Below are 23,792 nucleotides of genomic sequence, written 5' to 3' on the forward strand. Positions count from 1 at the left end.
ATTTAGACCCTGAACACTCTGGAGCTTGAATCTTTGTCATCACGAGTTTCTCATTAAGTGAAACACCACACAAGACCTTGTATGATCTGATCCCTGCTCATCTTTCAAACCCATCTCCTCACCTCTGCCTTGCTGCCTGCTGTTAAGCTCCACCCTACACTCTTCTTTCCATTCCTCTAAGATCTTGAGATCATTCTTGCCTTGGCAATTGCTGTTTCCTCCACCTGGAACATTTTATCCCCATATAGTCACATACAGTGGACTTCTTATCATTCAAGTCGCAGATCAAACATGAGGTTCCCCTTTCCTTTGACACTTAGGCAGCCACTTCTGCCTCCTCCAAGTCCCTTCCTGTTCTTGCATCTTGATCATTTCCTTCAAGTCACAATCAGAATATTTTTCCTTGTTGACTTGCTTGTAGTCTCTACTGCTTGCAATCCTCACCCTGTGCCTAGAATACTACATGAGAGCAGAGGGCTTGTCTGTCATATTTACCAGTAGAATAGTATTTGGAATATGGCAAGTATATAATACATATTTATTAAATGAATAGTTGATTAGAGTTTGATGAGGAAAGGTTATTAAGTATATGTAATCCCTGAACATCTTTTTAGGAGAAAGGGAAGAAACTGGTGAGAATGAGATTAAATATGTAAAACAAGTAGGTTTACAAAAAAAAATGACAGAACAGAGAAGAGGTAACTGATGAAGTGAGATCTTGAAAAGGCAGTTGGCATTTTGAAATACCTAGGTGTTTTCTGTGTATAAATAGCTGAGGTTTTGGAATTTCTTTGACTTGTAAACAATTGAAAATTTTTTTAGTGACATAAGTTGATGACTTAATATACTTCACTAAAAAAGTCTCTTTGTATAAAAATGTTACAGGTACTCGTTTGCTTAAATTCTGGGACACTTCAAGTTGTCTTCTGTTTCTCTTTGTTGACTTTGTTATCTTCTTGTAGGATCCTCTTCTACTGTCTCCTGTGGAATTTTGACATACGCCTGTAGATTAGAATGTTTTATAAATCATATAAACTTCAATATATGTCTCCAACCATTCATTTATGTGCCTTGTTTTCCAAGTCATCAATAAAGTATGTTTGAGAGCAGGGCCAGCTCAGATTGTGGTGTTCCTCAGTTAGATGACAGGTCATTGTTCCTCTTAAGGTTCGTCTTGGGATCCATTAGCCAGCAGCTTTTAATAAGCTCATTTACATTCTTGGTTAACATTTGAGCCCCCAGTGTTTAAGTGAATTGAAATAGAAACCTACTCTCCAGTTGGTAGAAGTGTCTGGAGTTAACGGTTTTTCTGATATCCCCAAAGACATTTGTGCCTTCTAGGGTTGGTCTAGATTCTTTCCATTCACTGAGTAATGCCAGAGTATAAAAATAGCACATTTTTTACAATGAACCTTAATATTCCTGGCCATAATGAAATAACAACTTTATTTTTCTACTTAAAAGGAAACACAGTTTTATTCTTTTAACCAAGAGAACAGTGTTTCTTTTTCATTGTGTCTGACTTCCTGGTTGCCTAGGAGACATTAATTTTCCTGGTAGATTGTTTTATCTAGGACATTTAGAAGAAGTTATTTCCCTTTATATTGTATTCCTAAATAATGACAAATTTTTATTAGTGATTTGGAGAATTAGAGAATGCCTGGCATTAACAAAGTTTTGAGGGAAATGGGACTTCTTTCTATACAACCGTTGGATATAAACTATTGGCTACATTTCTTGAGAGATATTTAGTAGTTCATACCCGTAGCCTTAATGATTCAATATACTTTGAACACAGTGATTCTCAAATCTAGGAATTAATACATGAGAAGTAATCAAAGAGATGCATAAATGTTGATATGTTGATGTATGAAGGACCTTCCTCATAGGGTTGTCAGGATTAAGTAACATATCATATAAATTGCTTAGAAAGATGAAAGTACTGAGTAAGTACTTAGCTATTATTTCTATTATTTAATCAGATGGTAGTTTTTGACACTGCTCTACCTCTAATATGGAGAGATAGTAGTCACCTAATGGCAGTACGGTGCCAAATACATGATTTTATTTGTATTTATGTAACCATTACATACCATTTTTGTGATAAGCATTATACCAAGCAACTTAACAATATTAGCTTATGTATTAGTTGACAATTAACAATTGTTTATTGAATAAAATTAGGCATTACTTTTTGTCAAGGCAAAATACACCAATATTGTGACTAGCATTTATCAAATATTTAAGTGCTTTATGTGTGTCCTTGAGAAGAAAGAAGGTACTGTTGTCATCCACATTTCTCAAATTTAAAGAGGCTAAGGAACTTGCCTGAGTTCATAAAATGAATTGGAAAGAAGATACAATCGGAAGCCATGTTTGTCAAATCCCAGTGATGTGTTAGCTACATTGTTGCAGAGATTATTGGAGTCAGGGTATGATGAAGTGTAGGAATTTGTTTTTTGAGAAAGTTCTCAAGATGATCTTAATAGACCTAGTTTTAAAACTGGTGCTCTGAGATGTGCTTTTCAAACGTTAATGTGCAAACAGTCTAGCTGGGGATCTTGTTAAAATACAGGTTGATGCATTACGTCTAGGCTGGGGCCTGGGAATCTACATTTCTTACAACTCTCAAGTCATGCTGTTGTTGCTACTCAGAGTACCACATTTTGAGTAGGCAGGCAAGGGAAATATGCACTCTTTTTCTTCCAAAAACATCATTTGCTATAGAAAAGAGAGAATTCATGAAATGGGATGGAAAGGTTTTCAGGTAATCTGTTGATTAGAATTTCACATCTTCATGAGCTTGGTTTCTTAGGTGCATTTGCTGAAGGCCTGAGTTTCTTAAACTTCAGCCAGTGGGTTTTGAAGGGCCCTTATACTCTCAAAAAGTTTATATTTATTGTTCTCTATTTGATTAAATAATATGAAAATGACAGATATAGGCTTATATTCTAAATCGGCTGCTTGCCATCTGATAACAGAGTACAGCTATGTGGCTTTAGTGCAAAGGGATTGCCTAAAGTGACAGAGTTATTATTAATTCAGTAGTTCCCAAATCAGGGCCCTGAAGTCTTATATTCCCAAGTTTAAGAAATCCTTGAATAATATCCTCTATAAAGAGCCAGGATACCCACTGTATTAGGGTTCTCTAAGAGGGACAGAACTAATAGGAGAGAGATACATATAAAGGGGAGTTTATTAAGTATTAACTTACACGATCCCAAGGTCCCACAATAGACTGTCTGCAAGATGAGGAGCAAGGAGAGTCAGTCTAAGTCCCCAAACTGAAGATCTCTCTCTCTCTCTCTCTCTCTCTTTCTTTCTCTCTCCTCCCCTCTCCCCTCTCCCCTCTCCCCTCTCCCCTCTCCCCTGACTCAAATATTAATCTCTTTTGGCAACACCCACACAGACACACCCAGGATTAATACTTTGTATCCTTCAATCCAATCAAGTTGACACTCAGTGTTAATCATGACACCCGCTAAGTTTAAGAACAAGTTTGAATAAGCCACTTAACTTGTTGGACTTTCTTCATAGCTCTAAAATGAGAGGGCTAGACATACATGATCTCTTAGGTTCTTTTCTGCTAGAAACCTCTAGAATTTTTTTGGAGCAAGATTCGAAGTATTTGGCAGTTATTTTAGTTGCATGTTAACATAACATTTGAAAGCAAATCGGGAAAAAGAATCTGCCCTACCCTGAAGTGAGCTATTGTCAGCTCCTGTTCACAGCTTGGAGATTTTGCATTTTTGGGCCTGCATTTGCTTTTGTGTCATTGAACCTTATTCTACTACAAGTTAGGTTGCCTATCTAGCCCTGTCAAAAAAATGACTGAACACATCTACTGAGTCACACAAAAAAGGATAGCAGAGATCTTTTCATTGTTTCTTTTCTATTTATTAAATTTTAAAGATAAAGCTCTAAAAGTGTTATGCTACCAGCTGGTGAGAATTATAGGAGATAGAGATGTAAAGGTAGTTTATAGGAGGAAGAGAGGATACAAATACGTCCCAAGAGAGAGGTAGCAAGAGGCTACCTTTTATGGCTGAAAAGTGGGAAATGGAGACTCATTTAAGAATGTTGAAATCATATATTTTTAGTCCCAAATAAAAGAAGTTATCACCAAAAATATAAAGAAAAAAGTAATTGGCTAGAAATGTGAGACCTTGGTTTTCATTTATGTATCTACTTCTGTTTGTTTATAAAGAGAGTAGGGTTCAATTGCCATTTCTAGAGTAAACCAAGTTCCTTGTATTTCCTTCTTAGCTAATGCTCACTAACAGGTCTAAGGGTCTAAACCTTGGACTGAGGTTCCTAGCCCAGTATTTGTTTCTCTGGCTTACAGAAGCCACCATCTTCATATTTGCTAAGAAACTGTTCCCTTAAGATGATTTTCCCCTGAAAATTCCACAGAATATTGGTACATCTAGTCTTTATGTTTGGTAGAAAGATTCAGCAATTTTACTTTAGCTGAAAATAAAATTGCTTTCTGCCATTTTCATGTGAGAGGAAAGTATTTAATATTTATCTCAGTCTTGCAGACAGTTTCAGATCCTGGAGATACACAAATTTTCCCATCAAACTCTATTGACTCTTAATCTTTTTCATGCTTTTGTCCCTTTTAGAGTTCCTAGAATATTTTTCTTCTTCATTGGAATTAAAACTTGAAGAAATATGTGTACTAGCAGCATGTATGGGGAGAATTTTACCACAATTAAAAAAGAGGTAGACTTAGATTTGGGTAGGGAAAGAGAGAGAACTATTAGTATTTCAGGGTACCTACATCATGTGGCAGACAAGGAGACATGCTTTCCATACTTTATTATCTATTATTTTCAAATGAGGTATCTGAGGATTAGAAGGTTCAGTGAATCCTGGAAGATCAGGAAGAGGGTGGTGGAGCTGAGACTCTTTATCCACTCAAAAATGTAGCCGAGCTTTGTGGAAAAGGGAGGACTAAAGGCCAGAAAGGGAAAGTAAGATTCAAAAGAAGCAGGTGGTGCTGGAGCCCACAGCTACCTGGTGAGAAGGGAATGTCCTTACATCTTTGTAAACAAGATAAATGAAAATACAATCACTAGAGTAAGTGGGGAGAGAGGGATGTTGGGTAAAAAAGCATATAAATCATGATCTGAAATTATAATAATATCGATTCAACATAAAAGTTAGGACATGAGGAAGATGGGGTATGATATCTGGAAGAGATGAAAGGAGGTAAGAATATACTAAGGATAAAGATATTGATCTGCTTTTAAATACTGAGCATTAGTATGGATAGGATAAGAATACGAGTAACCACTATTGAAATAAAAGTAGAATGTGTAATTTTCATACTCATGGGGAAAGAAAAACCAGACTTAACTCGTGGAAGGTAGACAGGAGAACAAGTGAAGTGAAACAAAAAGATAAAATAAAATGTCTGAAAAAAGCTCAAAGAATAATTAGTGTAAAAGTGTAGTGGTTAAACTTATCCAGCAGATTCTTTAATGGTTAGAAAACAAGACGCTATAGTATTTTATTAAAAAAATTCAAGAGAACACAGGCTAATGTAAGGTGATGGAAAAATTTATACTTGTCAAATACAAAGAAGAAAAAGGTACAAGAAGACCAAGGGAGTGAAATGAGCAGGAACATATCCACATGTAATAATGTAGCTTTGAGGTACAGAAAACAATAATTTATGGCGTTAGACATTGATTTAGCAAATATAGTTATAAATTTAACACAGTCCTCTCAGAAACCAATGAAGCAATGAGACAAAGAGAGATTTGGATAACAATTTGATCTCTCATGTATATAGAACTTATTCAACAAAAGCAGAGCATACTTTATTTCAGAGGGCATGTGGATTAGACACAAGCTTCAACTTTCAATGAGTCAGGAAGCTTCAAATTCTAAAAAATCAACAGCATAGAGGTTCTCTAACAACAGTGCTATAAAATCAGACACTATTAACAAAAAGATAGCAAAAACATCCTATATATCTGGATATGAAAAGACATACTATGAAATAACCCTCAGGTTAAATAGGAAATAATAACAAGAATGGCAAAGTTTTAGAGCTGAGTGATAATAAAAGCACAGTAGGTGAGAGATAGAGCTAATGGAATACTTTCAAGGCAATATATAGCTTTTGTTACCCAAGAGAAAAACACTAAGTCTGGAATCCTATAAGCCCAAGGTTTGACTCAAGTAACTAGAAGAACTGCAACATAGTAAATCCAAAGAAACAATAAAGGAAAACAAATCAGAGAAAAGAAATACAAATGCGGTAATAAAGTAAAAATAATTCATAAAAGCCAAAGAACCAGAAGTTCATTATTTGAAAAACTTAATAGGATAGATCTTACTTTTGAACAACAGATGAAGAAAAAACATCTCCATGTACCATGATAAACACAATACAAAATAGGTAAAAGAGATAATTACAGATGATATTTTTAAATCCACTAAAAAGAATATAGGTTTTTACCAGTATTATGTGAAAAGGATACATGGCTAAGAAATTGATACAAGAAAAAAAAATCTTAAGTAAATCAGAAAACAATAAATTGTAATGATTATCAAAACTTAGTCCTTTCTGGCACAGGAAAAAGGACACAGTTTGACAAAAGAGTTTTGTTTAACACTCATGAAACAGAAAATGCTTGTTTAATAAACTCTCTTTGGAACAAAAAAGAAAAACCAAGCTATTATGTTTGATCTTGATAACAAAAACTAGATAAGTTGGCTGGGCACAGTGGCTCATGCTTGTAATCCCAGCACTTTGGGAGGCTGAGGCAGGTGGATTACTTGAGGTTAGGAGTTCGAGACCAGCCTGGCCAATGTGGTAAAACACTGTCTCTACTAAAAATACAAAACTTAGCTGAGTGTGGTGGTGGGTGCCTGTAATCCCAGATAATTGGGAGGCTGAGGCAGGAGAATCGCTTGAACTGGGGAGGTGGAGGTTGCAGTGAGCCCAGATCGTGCCACTGTGTCCAGCCTGGAAAACAGACTGAGACTCTGTCTCCAAAAAAAAAAAAAAAAAAAAAAAATTAGGTTGAGAAATTATTGGCCAACTTCACTTATGACATTCAAAGGGCTAAGAATTCAAATCTAGCAGTATATTAAAAAATAATACCTTGTGACTGAGTTGAATTAATCATAATACGGAAAAAATAGTGAATTATTATTTTAAAATTTGCTAATGTAGTTTACCACATTAATGGCATGGAACAAGCAATTGTGTCATCAGTGATATAGGAAAAGCATTTCATAAAACCAATTTTTTAAAAAAAGTATCAACCCTTAGAAAACTTGAAATAGAAGGGATATTTTTAGCTTGATTAAAGGCTTCCTATTAAAAACCTAGAGTAGACATCATTCGTAATACAAAAAACAAATTTAAACTCAGCCCTCTTAAGGTCAGGGACAAGACAAGGATGTCTGTGTTACTTCTGCTTCTTAACACGTTACCAGATACTTGACCAATGCGGTACAACAAAGAAACACGAAAGTAGGAAAATTGCAATGAAAGATATGATTGTCATTTCTAAGTGAAATCATATATATAAAAACAAAGAGAAGGCCGGGTGCAGTGGCTCACGCCTGTAATCCCAGCACTTTGGGAAGCCAAGACAGGCAGATCATGAGGTCAGGAGATCAAGACTATCCTGGCTAACACGGTGAAACCTCGTCTCTACTAAAAATACAAAAAAAAAAAAAAAAAAAAAAAAAAAATTAGCCGGGCGTGGTGCGGGCGCTTGTAGTCCCAGCTACTCTGGAGACTGAGGCAGAAGAATCCCTTGAACCTAGGAAGCGGAGCTTGCAGTGAGCCGAGATTGCGCTGCTGCACTCCAGCCTGGGCGACGGAGCGAAACTCTGTCTAAAAACAAAACAAAACAACAACAAAAAAGAGAATCAGCAGAAACCATTAGAAGCAATGCAAGAGTTCAGCTAGATTGCCAGCTATAAGAACATAGAAAAATCAATGCTTTCTGCTGTATTGGGAGTAACTAATTATAAACTATGACAATAATAAGATACCATTTATAATAGTGACATAAACTAAAAGCTATCTAGGAATAAATCTAAGATAGAATGCATAAAACATATAAGGGAAATTTAAAACTCTATTACAAGAGTTTTATTATGGTATTAAAGAGCATAAATGCAGCATTCATAAATGGCTTCATTGAATATTGTGAAGATGTCACATTCCCCTCACCCGTTTTACAATTTAAATTCAGTCTAATCAACATCTAAGAATTTTTTTTTGAAAGGGGCAGAGTGGAGGCTAAAATTTATATGGGATAATAAATACAGAAAGAGGAGCTCTATTTTTCTTTAGACATTAACAATATACAGCAGGATCTGGCAAACTCCCCCTATAAACCAAATCTGGGCTGCTGCCTGTTTTTTCAAATAAAGTTTTACTGGGGCACAGCCACGCCTACTCATACTGCTTTCAAGCTGCCATGACAAAGTTGAGTAATTGCAACAGACACTGTGTGGCCTGCTGTGTCTGGTCCTTTACAGAAAAAAAAAAAAAATGTGCAAAAATGTGCGACCTCTGTTCTACAGCATCTGGCTCTGAAGCAGAATAGAAAGGAGTCTAGACTTATTCCTGTGTATATATGGGAACTTACTGTAATCATTCCCAGGAATTGGTACTAGGAAAATTGGCTCACAAAAAGAAAAATGAAGCAGTTTCTGTATTTCATACTATAAACAAAGTTCCAAGTGGAATAAATACCTAAATGTTAAGGATGAAAATATAAAGTTGATAGAAGAAAATATAGGAATATACATATTTGCAGCCTTATAGTAGAGAGGGATTTGTTCGGAGAGATTTGCAGATCACAAACTATAAAAAGAAAATTGATGGACTTGGAATACATCAAAATGAATGATTTCTGTTCAATGGAGGGAACAATAGAGAAATTAACAGATGGTGAAAATATAATTATTGTGTTTAATAGACCATGATCAATATTTAGAATATACAAGGGGCTCTACAAAATTAGAAAATTGAAGGGAGGAGAGCAATATAAAAGAGGACAAAGTATATGAATTGGCAATTCATAAGAAGAGAAACATGCATATACACACACATCACTATTAGAGACAAATGAAATTAAAAGGAAGAGACGTCATTTTACCGTTCAATAATTAAAAACTTGGAAAGCAGGAGGTACTATCAAATGCTGGTAAGGATGTAGGAAAATAGAAATCCTCGTATATTGCTGCTGGGCATGCAAGCTGGTGCATATATTTTAGAAAATCTGACCTGAATCCCAACAATGGGATGCTGCGATAGGAATCCAGGGAAACGTGTAAGAACGGTAGTCACATTGTAACTTGTGGTAAAAGGTTGTAATCAAGCTAGCTCTACAGCACTAGAGGAATGGGCAAGGAATACTACAGTGGAATGCAGTGAAGGAATTGTTTATACCAACATGGATGAGTTTCTAAAACAATGTTGAGAGAATACAGAAGAATGGGATTTAAAACCTACAATTTATATACAAATTTAAAAACCATGTATAAGGGCCCTGTGTATTTTTGACAAAAATGTATGTACACAAACATGTAAAGAGGATTCTGAATAATACATTAATTATGAAAAAGTGAATTTCTGTGGTGGGAAGGGAGGGAATGGGACTGAACACAGAGGACAAAAAGGAAAATGATTAGAAAAGTGAAAAGAAAAAGAAGAGCCTTTCATGGGCTCTTGATAATAGTAGCTCATCAAGTAGAGCCTGTGCGAAGTCAATTCTGTTCCATTATCCTGAGGGAGAAACAAACTTCTGGGACTGATTTCTTCTGGCAATGTTAGATCCAGGTGCTCAGACAGTGTCATCAGGTATGGGTCTCTGTGTCTTCACTGTCTTTGCCTCAGTGTTGGCTCTCATATCAAGCCAGCTCTTTTTTTAGGAAAACTCATAGCTGTTTCAGGTTCATATTCTACCAGTTTGGCAACTCAGTTGAAAGAAAGTGGCCTTGTTACTAATAGCAGTATTACTCTGAAGGATGTCCTTGCCTTTGATTGACTCATTTTGTGTCCTGTGTCCACTCCCGAACCAATCATATGTCAAAGGACTATGGGTGCCTGGGTCACTTGCCCATCCCTAGAACCAGGTAGTAGCAATAGCCCCACATGTAGAATATGGTGGGGTGTTACTAAAAGCAAAAAATCAAAGTGGTATGGCTAAGACTGTAAGGAAGTAGATTCTGGGGAGGGAAATAATCACAGGTCACTTGAATCAATGCTGTTTGTAGAATGGTGGATGTGATTTGCCATCTTTATTCTTGAAAAACAAGAAAAAAATGAAAAATAGCTAACTCCAAATATCTGAAGCACTGCCACTTGCATGATACTTGTTTTGTATGATCCCAAGGAATAAAGTCGTGAAAAACAGATAGACTTGGTATAAAGAGCAACTATGTTATTTGTAGAGTTGACTGTCTCAGGAGGAATGTGTAATGGACTTCCCATCGCTGGACATATTCAAGCATATGCTAGGCAGCCATTTGGCAGGAATTCTGTAGGGAAAGGCCCAAGGATTGGGAGGATAGTTGGGTTTGGTGAGTGGTTCTGAATCACCTGGACAGCTATGGAAGCCGTGTTTGCTGGGCCCTTGTCCCAGAGTTTCTGGTTCAGTAGGTCTGGGGTGGGGCCTCAAAATTCGCATTTCTAATAAGTTCCCAAGTGATGCTGATGCTATTGTGGAGGGACCTCACCTTGAGAACTGTTGGGTTTTTAATGAGCTGGTTGTAAATGTTCTAAAAACCATTATCTCGTACCACTGGGGCAAAACTTCCCATCTTATTTCTTTAGTACCAAAAATGTGTACAGTTCTGGCTATGTGGGTGCGTCCATAGTAAATGACATTTGCACAGCTCTCTGTCTTGTGTGTCATTGAGAATATTAGAATCATTAAACAATCATACATTATTCACATGCTATACAAAATAAGGAACAATATACACTCAACATGTTGTTCTTCTGCTTTCACACCAACAACAACAATCAACAAAGACTACTACTGTGACCAAATGTGTGGGTTTTTTTTCCCCCAACACACCAAGCAGCGGACACCAGCTGGATGTCCTTTGATTAATTTCAGAAGAATTTGATTGTTATGTACCTGGAGATAGCCTCAGGTTCCACAGGTTGAGGGCTCAGTGCCATGAGACTGGCCCCTGACTTTCAGACACCAGTTGCAAGTCTGGGCCTCTGGAACTTCCAACTGACTGACTATAAATCAGGGACCCTATGGTCCCTTCTTTGAGTTCAGTCAATTTGCTTGAGCAACTCAAAGAATTCAGGGAAATACTTAAGTTTACCAGTTTATCACCACAAATATTACAAAGGATACTGATGAAAAGATGCATAAGGTGAGGTATAGGGGAAAGAGCATGGAACTTCCATGTTCTCCCAGGGCAAGCCATCCTCCAGGAACCTCTGCGTGTTCAGCTATCCAGAAGCTCCCTAAACCTGTTCTTCTGGGTTTTTACAGAGGCTTCATTATGTAAACATGACTGATTAAACTGTTGACCATTGGTGATCAACTTCACCTTCAGCCCCTCTCTCCTCCTGGGAGATTGAGGAGTGGGGCTGAAAGTTCCAGCCCTATAATCCTGCTTTGGTCCTTCCTTTTTTTTTTAATTAAATTTATTTTATTTTATTTATATATATATATTTTATTATATTTTAAGTTCTAGGGTACATGTGCACAACATGCAGTTTTGTTACATATGTATACATGTGCCATGTTGGTGTGCTGTACCCATTAACTCGTCATTTACATTAGGTATATTTCCTAATGCTATCCCTCCCCCCTCCCCCCACCCCACAACAGGCCCCGGTATGTGATGCTCCCCACCCTGTGTCCAAGTGTTCTCATTGTTCAATTCCCACCTGTGAGTGAGAACATGCAGTGTTTGGTTTTTTGTCCTTGCGATAGTTTGCTGAGAATGATGGTTTCCAGCTTCATCCATGTCCCTACAAAGGACATGAACTCATCTTTTTTATGGCTGCATAGTATTCCATGTATATGTGCCACATTTCTTAATCCACTCTATCATTTGTGGACATTTGGGTTTGTTCCAAGTCTTTCCTATTGTGAGTAGTGCCGCAATAAACATACGTGTGCATGTGTCTTTATAGCAGCATGATTTATAATCCTTTGGGTATATACCCAGTAATGGGATGGCTGGGTCAAATGGTATTTCTAGTTCTAGATCCCTGAGGAATTGCCACACTGACTTCCACAATGGTTGAACTAGTTTAGAGTCCCACCAACAGTGTAAGAGTGTTCCTATTTCTCCACATCCTCTCTAGCACCTGTTGTTTCCTGACTTTTGAATGATCGCCATTCTAACTGGTGTGAGATTGTATCTCATTGTGGTTTTGATTTGCATTTTCTCTGATGGCCAGTGATGATGAGCATTTTTTCATGTGTCTGTTGGCTACATAAATGTCTTCTTTTGAGAATTGTCTGTTCATATCCTTTGTCCACTTTTTGATGGGGTTGTTTGTTTTTTTCTTGTAAATTTGTTTGAGTTCTTTGTAGATTCTGGATATTAGCCCTTTGTCAGATGAGTAGATTGCAAAAGTTTTCTCCCATTCTGTAGGTTGCCTGTTCACTCTGATGGTAGTTTCTTTTGCTGTGCAGAAGCTCTTTAGTTTAATTAGATCCCATTTGTCAATTTTGGCTTTTGTTGCCATTGCTTTTGGTGTTTTAGACATGAGGTCCTTGCCCATGCCTATGTGCTGAATGGTATTGCCTAGGTTTTCTTCTAGGGTTTTTATGGTTTTAGGTCTAACATATAAGTCTTTAATCCATCTTGAATTAATTTTTGTATAAGGTGTAAGGAAGGGATCCAGTTTCAGCTTTCTACATATGGCTAGCCAGTTTTCCCAGCAACATTTGTTAAATAAGGAATCCTTTCTCCATTTCTTGTTTTTGTCAGGTTTGTCAAAGATCAGATATTTGTAGATGTGTGGCATTATTTCTGAGGGCTCTGTTCTGTTCCATTGGTCTATATCTCTGTTTTGGTACCAGTACCATGCTGTTTTGGTTACTGTAGAGTTGTAGTGTAGTTTGAAGTCAGGTAGCATGATGCCTCCAGCTTTGTTCTTTTGGCTTAGGATTGACTTGGCAATGCAGGTTCCTTTTTGGTTCCATATGAACTTTAAAGTAGTTTTTTTCCAGTTCTGTGAAGAAAGTCATTGTTAGCTTATTGGGGATGGCGTTGAATCTATAAATTACCTTGGGCAGTATGGCCATTTTCACAATATTGATTCTTCCTATCCATGAGCATGGAATGTTCTTCCATTTGTTTGTGTGCTCTTTTATTTCGTTGAGCAGTGGTTTGTAGTTCTCCTTGAAGAGGTCCTTCACATCCCTTATAAGTTAGATTCCTAGGTATTTTATTCTCTTTGAAGCAATTGTGAATGGGAGTTTACTCATGATTTTGCTGTCTGTTGTCTGTTATTGGTGTATAAGAATGCTTTGTCTTCTTGTGATCAAGCCCATCCTGAAGCTACCTAGACTCTTAGAGGCTGCTAGACACCAGTCAATCATTAGCATACAAAAAGACATCACTTTGGAGTTTCTAAGGATTTTAAGAGTTGCGTGCCAGGAAATGGGGTTGAAAGCCCAGTGCATATTTCACAGTATCACAAATAGCCAACTATTTTCTAATTTCATCCTTTTTATAATCCTTTCTCTGTTTTTCTGTAGATTGATCCATGTTCATCAGTTTCATATTAGGCTGTTCCCGAATTAGAAAAATGAAGTAGTTTTCTAGGGATGGTGTTTCTTAGTCATTCACAAAGTGTGTCTTAGCCATTCACAAAGTAACTTTGTCATGTATTGGCATCCACCTGATTGAAAAGTCATTCCTTGGTGCTAGATGGATTTGGCTTTTCTCAGCTGTGCCATGTGCCAAATTCCCTTCAGCCTCCCTTTCCTGCCCCCGGCTCCCCATGGCTTTCCCTCAAAAGGAAGACGCAGAACATTTCAGGTACGTTGCTGCTTTGTGGCCCTATTACAACCAGGAATTGTTCTAGTTTTGAACTCCGTTTTGCTCCTTCCTTCTTTTTAAAATTTTTTTTCTCCTTTATTTTGGAGATTTTACTGGAATAGTTGTCTGGAAGTGCTCATGTTTTTGTAATTGTAGGCAAGGTCAGACGGTGTTTGTACTTGCTCTAAATTGCTATTATAGAACACAAACCCATTTGAGAGAAGCATTTAAGAATTAGAAGGTTTATAGTTAATACTTAATGAAAATTTTCAGCTTAGCAGACATGACAAAATAGATGGGTAAAAATAAGTACCTGACAAATAGGGCCTTGTGGATTTGAGTTAAGGTGGCACCGTGAAGTGCAGAGGGAGTGAAGGGGAAAAGCTGTTGTATTGTCCACGTGCAAGCTTATGCTTGAAAATTGCTAACTCTAATCAAGGAAACACTGGTAGGGAGAGTGGAGTATTTTAGAAAGACTTGCCCAGAATGCATGTTGGGAACATTCAATGAGGAACAATTTCAATGGCATCCTCTCTGCAACTAAGAATCTGTAGTAATAGCATTTGCTTTCTTTAAGGTGGTATATGAACTGAGTTTCTTATTTGAATTTTATAACTATCCATTGTCTTTTCTTTTAGACTTCAACTGTGAGGACATGTCGTTCAGATTTGGCCAACATCTCATCAAGCCCTCTGTGGTGTTTCTCAAAACAGAACTGTCCTTCGCTCTTGTGAATAGGAGACCTGTGGTACCAGGACGTATCCTTTTTTTTTTTTTTTTTTGGAGAGGGAAAATAAAAGTCTTCCGAGCCTAACCAGCCAAATGAATATAAATACAAGATTGGCCTCCAGTCTGTCCAAAAAGGTAAATAAAGAATCCATCTCCCTCCCACTTTGGAGACACCAGGTAAGATGTTACTCACATTTATTCTGAATCCAGTTGGTGGCACCAGTAATATGCTTGATCAGTGTTGCAGAACTTCTGAAGAGAGTTGCTTAGCAACCGTGGCTTTGGAGGTGAATTTTTGCTTGACCTTTTCACTACTATAGCTGAGTAAATAAATAGGTGCTTCTAAAATGAGCCCAGTGAATATCACGGGCACTTGGTTTTCAGCTTATCTGTTGTGAATTTTAATAGTAGATTGGGTGGTGCCTTTGTGATGTGGAAGTAAGAGATGTAAGGATTTGAGACTGACTTTGTTGCTCTACCTCTTGGAGACCATTCAAGTTATGCGTTTTAATTAAATTTATATTATAGATATACTTACAGTTTTTATTAGGACCTGAAATAGCATTTTCTCTTGGGAAAAATACCAGCTTGTAGATCATTGACCAGTGTCATTTGTGGAGTTGTTTTATTTCCCTCTGACCGCTGAGTTGTAGTCTTTGCTCCTATAGACTTCAGTAGGAGCTTTATTCTTTTGCAGTGGGAATAACAAGTATTGGTGAAATGCTTGGGGAGTTGTTTTTATGTTGTTGAAAGTATCACCCCTGATTGTGTGCGTGTGAATTTTGTACGGACTCTTCAGGATGTTTTTCTCTTTCCTCCTTAACTTAGTTTACCATGCAGAAGGCAACAGAATAAAATTTGATATTTTCAGATAATAAGTATTTTCCCCGCTGAGACATGATTTTGCTTTGAAATGAATTTCTTAGTAATTCTGAATGTACAAATATGCCAAGAGGTTTTTCAGAGTAAGCTACATTTTTTTTCCAGTGAAAATGTGGAAAGTGCTCGAGAACTTTATGAACAAGCTTCCTTTCTAGCCATGTAACTATTGTATGCTGAAAAAAAAATACAAATAAGAAAAACATGTACCAAAAGATAATTGTGATTGTATTATAGACTCCCAAATTTCTGGAGTCCAAATTCTAGTCAAATAAATTGTATTAATTTAGAAAACTAATAAGCAATAATCTAGTAAATATGTAAGTTTTTCTTAATATTTTAAACTTTTCTTTTAAATGTATAAAATGAGTCTAAATAATATTAGAAAACTATTTTCTTCTGTTTATTAAAAAAACACTAGAATGATTTAGAAAGGCCCTAGAAAACAAAACAATTTTTAATTTTAATGCCAATTGTGTATTGAAATCTTTTAAAAGACCTGAATTTCTTGAAGTAACATTTTATTTTGCTGTAAGTTTGTGGTGGGCTTTTTCTTTTGGGGTTTTTTAAAGCAAAATGTCTGTAAATTCAGGTGTTAAATGAATATGGTTTAAATGCCATCTCTCTCTAGGTGCCAGCTTTAACTGACTTTTAGAAAAGAAATAAAGGGACCTGGGATGAAAATGTGAATTTAGACAAGATCTGTTTGTCTAAATTCACTCTCATTCCTATGAAAATGAGAGGTCACAGAGATGTACCACTTTTTTTTTTTTTTTTTTTTTTTTTTTTCCTTTTGAGGCAGAGTCTCACTCTGTAGCCCAGGCTAGGTTGCAGTGGCGCAATCTTGGCTCAGTACAATCTCTGCCTCCTGGGTTCAAGCGACTCTTGTGCCACAGCCTCCTAAGTAGCTGGGATCACAGGCAGGCACTACCACACTGAGCTAATTTTTGTATTTTTAATAGAGACGGAGTTTCACCACGTTGGCCACTTTTTAAAATGGTTAATAATGGAATGAACTCTGCTTTGTAGTTTTTTTACTCGTATCTTGAGAGTAATTTGATTTTTCAGACTTTTTAACAAACTCAGAAAAAGTGATGTATAAAACCAGGGCATACCTGAGTTTGAACTCAAGAAAAGTAGAAATGTCTATGTCTAGGAAAGGTATCTGTAGTGAATAGTGAGCAAATAGTGAATGACAACTAGTTTCTTTCTGGATGGCACTGGTGTCGCCATTTGGGAAATGAACCCTGTTCAGTTACTGTATATTTGAGTAAATACCAAGGGCTTGGAGAATATTTTATTAAAATTAGCACACTTCAGTTTGTTTGGAAGGTAGCAAGAAGGATCCAACCCTTTCTGATTATAAGAACAGTGAGAACCAGAGCATTTTTAAAATCAGTATACTCTGTAAGGCTAATTAACATCTGCAGTATTTAAAACAGTCTCAGGGCCAGTAGACAACGTATTCAGACAATGCTTTTTATGTGATGATTTTGTAACTTTTTATTTTACTTTACCTTTATAAACTCTGCCATGTTACAACTGGGAGACGCATCTTAATGAGGTACTCATTTGCTTGCAGAAAGCTCTAGTCTTTTGTCCTGAGACTTGTGAATGGAAGATGTGGATAGCTCTGTCCACTAACATTTCATAAATAAACAGTGAGATGTCTAGAGTGGGCTTTTATCTTCCTCTAGTATTCTATCCTGCCTGCCCTAGTCTAGCCCTTAGGTGTGGTTCATCTAGATTTATGCCGTCTCCCTGCCTCTGCGCTTTTCCAATGCAGCCTATAACTTTACCTGAACCACAGCCCTGACCATATCATTCTTCTCTTCCCTTGTTAATAAACCAATAATGAATGTCTGTTTTTTGAGGATGAAGTCCAAATTCCTTAGAATAGTTTTTAAGGACCTTCATTGTACTGGCTCAGTCTCCCCTCTTTCCGGCTGTTTCCTGAATATGTGTTGTACTATCCCTTTACCATACTTTCTCCTGCCTCTCACCTCAACTGGAGATTTTGCCCATCCTTTTCATTTCATCTGAAGTGCTTTGATAACTGTCCCACCCTCCTAGGGAAAAAAAACCAAAACAAAAGTCTGTCCTCTTTGTTTGTGACACTCACTTCCTTATTCTCATGTTTATTCATTCAGTACTTTATTACTGAGCTCATACTCTGTTCCAGGTACCAAGACCAAACACACAGCCCAGTCCGCCTCATATCCAAAGTATGTGCATCCCTATTTCTCTCTGCACTGAGTCATTCCTTCCTATGGACAGGACCTGCTCTTTCACATCTCTTTTTTCTTAGCATCCAAATGTACTGTGTTCACTGAATCTAAAGTGAAACTGGAAACATCAGGAGTATATGCATTGTTCCCGTTAACAGAATAGGGAGACAGGATGTGCTGAAATCCCACCTCTTCCCAATTCCCATGCACAAGGCCAAGTCTTGTCACCACTTTTTTCCAGATGTTTCAATATCATGTCCAAGCTAGGTTTTCCCAGCTTCGCCTTCATCCTTTGTCCATTACAGTTCTGTTTACAAGTGTGTGAGTGTAGGGAGTTAAATCTAAAAGCAGTGAATGAATTGATGGCAGATGGGAAAAGATTCTTTGCCATTTCTTTACATGTTAATTTGTGAATGGACCAATCTGTGTTTTAAGGGCAGTATATTGGCATCTTTATGTAAAACGGAACATTTTATTTTGTATGTTTGATGAATTCTTCTTAAAAATAGCATTCAGGTGCCCTTTGGGGAGTGTGCCATTCATGAGAGACTTGTAAATGTCATCTTTGGACTTGTCTCTCTTATAACATTTTTCTGCCCCTCACCAACACTTATTTCTTATGACTTTGCTCACTGACTTTTTCATAGCTTTCAGAGAAAGAAAAATAACTGTCAAATCGGAGGCCAAAGATACGCTTTTGAAGCAGGATGGTTTGCTTCATTCTTAAAACAGCCACTTCAGTCCCTCCTTGTTCCTACCTGAAGCAAACACTTCTGTTCCTTGCCAGCACTGTTTAAAGCTTATTGAATAGGCTTTGGCTTCTGTGGTGCAACACTTAGAAGAATATGTCAGAATGTCTTTAATCCATTAATTTCTTGGTACTGGAAAATGCTTTTCAGAGTTTCTTGGTGACAGAATCATTTTGAAGAGTACATATTCAGAATTCTGCAGCAAACATTTTATTCCTGTGTCTCAGTGCAGCCCAGCTATTGTTCATGGCTTAAATAAATTTGAACTATTATGGCTAATACTTCTCCTTACCCCCACTCCCTTTGCTTTGTGCTGTGTCTATCTCTCTTCTTGAGCTGAGCATGAAAATGAATTTAAACATTAGTGGTATCCATTTGAAGACTGGGGCTTTTATTGTAAATAAAATTATTCATTTGTTCTGTTGTCTTCAGCAGAGAGTGTATTGATCTCTGCATTGCTATTCTGAATGGCATAAGGAGCTGCAACATGAGGGAGACACAGCAACATTTGTGGATGAATTGAATAGGGTGTGTAATGACAGAAAGCTTGCTCACTGATCATACTGTATTCTACAATTCATACGTCAACAGTTTATTGAATCAGTTATTAAAAAGAGCAGATTTTTCCAATCAAGATCATCACATGCAGAATGTTACCAGGGCCATACAACATTAGGATGATGCATGTAGGGACAGCCTTACAAAGTATATTTGTGAGAGAATTAGACTAGGTAACTTAAAGAACATTTCTGCTGACACATTAGAAATAAAAAGTTTGCTACCATGCAAACTGTGCTCCAAGATCCAAATTCAAAAGGTAAAAAAGAAAACTCTGACAAATATCTTTTAATATGGAATATTAACTTTCCAAAGAGCAATGTTAAGTTTCCCCAGTTTTCAGACTGTTACCATGTTGAGGGCTCCTGAAATAAGTGGAAAAATAATAAAAATACCTTCATTACTTAACAGTGATTCTTACAGAATAGATGCTATACATAAAAGCGCCCTTTTAGTCCTTCCATAAAAATCAGAAATATTTGTCATTTCCTCAGTAGGTTGTAATCTTGTGAATTCCTTTAATTGTTCAGGAAACTGCAGTTATTAGTGATCTTTCATTTCTCTAAAGAGTTTCTTTTTAAACCTTCCTGTACAAGTAAAATGAGCACAAGCACTATTTTAATATCTGTATAGCTAAAGATAGGTTTTTGCTCTTAAAATTTCCCTAAGCACATGTCTTGTCTTTGCTCTGTGCATGCTTGTTGTATATTAGCCAGCTTAAGAGCTTTTGGAGGAGAAATGTTCAAAGACAATATTGCTGTCCATTGTAATGGGGCAAGTTGGTTTTCTTGTGGTCACATTTTTTTCTTGACTTCATTTGGCAGATTATTGTGTTCAAAGACATGCATTTAGCAGTGATTGTTAAGTTGGAGCTTTCTTTTTCCTACTTCTGTGGGAAAGGTTTCCGTATGAATGTGTACCTACCCTTGGGTTATTAGGGTACATGGCCATCAGCTACAAGCAGCTTCTGATAGCATTGAACAATGGGAACAAAGGAAGTTATTGGATGCTTTCATCATTCAAAGTTGACCAACATCTTTTTTCAGTGTCTAAAGTCCACCACAGAGAATCCTGCTAACTCCCATTGTAAGACAAACTTGGCGTGACCATCATCCATCTTGACTTGCCATCTAAAGAATTACAATGCAGAAAACAAATTCATTTTATCTCACATACCAGCTGATCAGTTGGTTAGGGAGCTGCCAAGGTTGAGGACTCAGGCTGCACGTGGGGTCAGAAGGCAGTAACTGTCGTGGGCACTAGAGGGGAAGGGGAAGCCCTCCTTGCTAGTCTCTTCCTCTCCCAAGTTTATTTTTTGTTCCTGGAGCTAAGACTGACATCTTTATTTTTTATCATAGACAGAACGATGGATTGTTGGAACCTGATGCTGAAGGAATTAAGTAGGTACTTTGTATGTGTGCAAGGAAGGTTTGAAATTGGATGGAGAAAAATGTGTGGACTTTGTGCACTTTGCTCTGGCCCCTTCAAAATGAAAGTGACATACCCATGAAACACTGTTCCTGAGGCATGTACATGTTGGTCTCTAGACCTCATCTAGACTACTTCCTGCTATCTGCCTTCTCTTCCTTGACTCTTCTGGCTCCTTGCTGCCTGCTCTCTGGTGAGGATATGTATGTACAAAGTAGCCTTGTGGGTCACTAGGTCCCTGTTGCTTAATGACAGTTTTAACTGTCTTTCCTTGATTTTGACCTGTCTTCCGTACTATGTTTTACCTTCTAGCCCCAGACCGTGCTGTGAATGGGATGGGATGGGCTGGCCTGACCTGATTATGCATTACAGGAGAAAAATTCAACTGTCATTTTGATTAGGACTTTTAGCAGGTACATTTCTCAGAATTGCATAAAGGCTGTAGAGTCACTTTTACAACCAGAAATGTGTGTTTTTGCAATCTGCAGATCTACACAGAATGTAATTCTGTTAATGTGTGTGTATGCTGGGGGAGAGGGATATTAGGGATGTTCTTTCTCCAATTCTAGCAAATGGTAGAATGATAATTATATGTATCTAGACAACACTTTGAATATTTCTTATATTGCTATCATGGGTATCCTGTAATGTGGAAAGCTGTTCACCATTTCTATTCATTTCCACAGTAACTTTTTCAGGTAGTTTTAAACTGTCATGGTTAAAAATTACTGAACTCTGTTCATTATATTCTGGGCATATTTTTGACCTGCTTTCCATGCAAGTCATCAGATTTTAAGGAACAGGAAAAGACTGGTCATGGTGTTGCGGGCATCGCACTTGCTAAGGAATATAATTAGAAGTAATGAATGGAATAATAATACATCATTATTTATAAGAAGTGTCATGTAATTAACTCAAATAATGCAAAATATATTCTAATTTCCATTTGGAATGAAAATAGGTTTGTTTGAACATCAGTAGGTAGTTACTGATTCTTTTATATTTCATGCACATATCAAAACTTAAAATCTACTGAGTACATATACATGGATTTTTTTACAACAGTCAAGATATTCTTATCCTAATAGAGTCTTATGTATATTCCTTATTTTTATTATATATACATAATTCTTATATGTGTTCAACTCTTAGAATTAGCATAATTAATTTATATTTATTGCAAATTAATGATCTAATTTATTTACTTAGCTGCCATTTCCTTTCTCAAACTAATTAACTGAAAAAATAACCATAAATTTGCAAATAGCTTCTGGGCACAAATCCTACATTGGATTTATCCTTAAAAACCTCTACAATACCAGATATCTGAAGTAGTTTGCAATCTAAACTATCTTTGTGAGATTTCTACTACAGGCTTTAAATATATTTCAGGAGACTTGGTTTAGCTTATATCTATCTGCAGTTGGGGGTCAGGATATGGGTGGATATGTTTTAGGCAGTGGAGTAATGTTTATGTGTAACAATTAGTATGACACATGGTACTGACCAATGTCAAAGGTGGTTCCTGAAAGCTCTCTGCTGTGCCAGACATTAGCCTATTAATTTGTGCATTGTGGGGAGGTCTGGAGAGTCCCAGGGGAGGAAGAAAAGAGGTGGTGAGCAGCACGCAAGGGTAATAAGTAATACTTCTGTATTTCAATATTGTAATAACAGGAATGGACATGCCAATGCACATGGTCTCAGTAGATTTTAGAGGGAGATTTTAGAGGGAGAAAAACAGATGGAAGAAGCTCCTTTATATTCCTAAGACCAAGCATGTTCTTTGTTCTTCAAGACCATTAAGTCGAGCATAGTTGTAGATTTGCTGATTAATTAAGACCAACAGAACTCTTTCTTTGTATCAAATGGTCATCTTCCTCACACTGAACTTAGCCGCCTAACACTGGTTTAAGGGAAAGCTTATGTGTAGCATGGGGGATACTGAGGCAATTTCCTTCCTTCCTTCCTTCCTTCCTTCCTTCCTTCCTTCCTTCCTTCCTTCCTTTCTTTTCATTTTATATATGTGTTTGGGGTAACTGTGGCAGTGGAGAGTATATTTATATACATATAACCAATATCTTACATTAAGATAATACTTTTAAATAATTAAAATTATATTTTATGACTAACAATGCATTATTGGAGTCAATATTTTGTTTCACACAGGCACAGTGGTTCACACCTGTAATCCCAGAGTTTTGGGAGACTGACGCAGGAGGATCACTTGAGGCCAGGAGTTTGAGACCAGCCTAGGCAGCATAGCTAGACCCTTTTCTACAAGAAAAATTTATTGGCTAGGCATGATGGCATGCATCTGTAGTCCTAACTACTAGGGAGGCTGAGGTAGGAGGATTGCTTTAGCCCAGGAGTTCAAGGTTATAGTAAGCTATGATTGCACCACTGTACTCTAGCCTGGGCTGCAGAGCAAGAACCTTTCTGAAACAAAAATTGTTCTATCCTCATTGGCCTATGAGCGGTTTGAATGGATAAGCTGAGGCACAGACCAATGGTGGCTCTGGTTCATGGGAGTCTGGGCTTTACCCAGGACTCTTGATTCTCATTCCATTGTTCATTTCACCCTCTGCAGTTGCATTTCACATATGCTGCAAACATCTATGTACTGTGGGGTGGGTGTCCTGAGAAGTTCTTCTCCCTAGAGTTTAAACCTTTCCCATTAGCCCCACTTTCTAGTGTTATATTTTCCTAAATCTTTACTCTGCCATTTATATTTTTATGGGCATTTTGCTGTTAGTGGCTTTATTATTTTATTGTAAGCTTCATTATCATTTAAGAATAAGACCAACCTTAGTGACTTCTGAAAGTCTAGAAGGTTTAAGTCTTACTCTCCAGTGCCATCTATATGGGGCCAGGCAGTTTAGCTTGGCTAGCAGCATAATTTGCTCTGAGATAAAATGGGTCCAGGAGGAGCTAAATTCATCTGGCTCTCCAATTTTTCTCCTTTCTGATAGGTTTTGAAATGCCTAAAGTTATCAAGAACTTCTTTTTATCTTTAATTTTCAGTTCAAGAGATCTGTGTGCTCATACTTTAAAAGTTAGCCATGATACCCTTCCATTCACCAAAGATGATTGCTTTAGTGGTTGTTAAATAAGATGTGTCAAGATAAAAATAAATCAGCAGGAATTACATGAAAATCTAGAGTGTTTCACATGCAGAGGCCTAGAATACTAGTTAGTATTTTCTATTCTG

General features: G+C 37.1%; 1 protein-coding gene across 27 annotated transcripts in view; it reads left to right on the forward strand.

Moving 5' to 3' along the window:
* Positions 1 to 23,792, forward strand: part of FHIT (fragile histidine triad diadenosine triphosphatase) — a 1,506,756-nt gene that overhangs the window by 696,772 nt on the left and 786,192 nt on the right. For all 27 annotated transcript variants that reach the window (XM_063722037.1, XM_063722040.1, XM_063722039.1 and 24 more), the window contains one exon: positions 14,652 to 14,771. In XM_063722037.1, the coding sequence (XP_063578107.1) occupies positions 14,669 to 14,771 (103 nt within the window). In that variant the 5' untranslated portion in view covers positions 14,652 to 14,668. The remainder of the gene's footprint in view (positions 1 to 14,651; positions 14,772 to 23,792) is intronic.

The sequence above is a fragment of the Pongo abelii genome, chromosome 2, assembly GCF_028885655.2.
Source record: "Pongo abelii isolate AG06213 chromosome 2, NHGRI_mPonAbe1-v2.0_pri, whole genome shotgun sequence".
NCBI lineage: Eukaryota > Metazoa > Chordata > Mammalia > Primates > Hominidae > Pongo > Pongo abelii.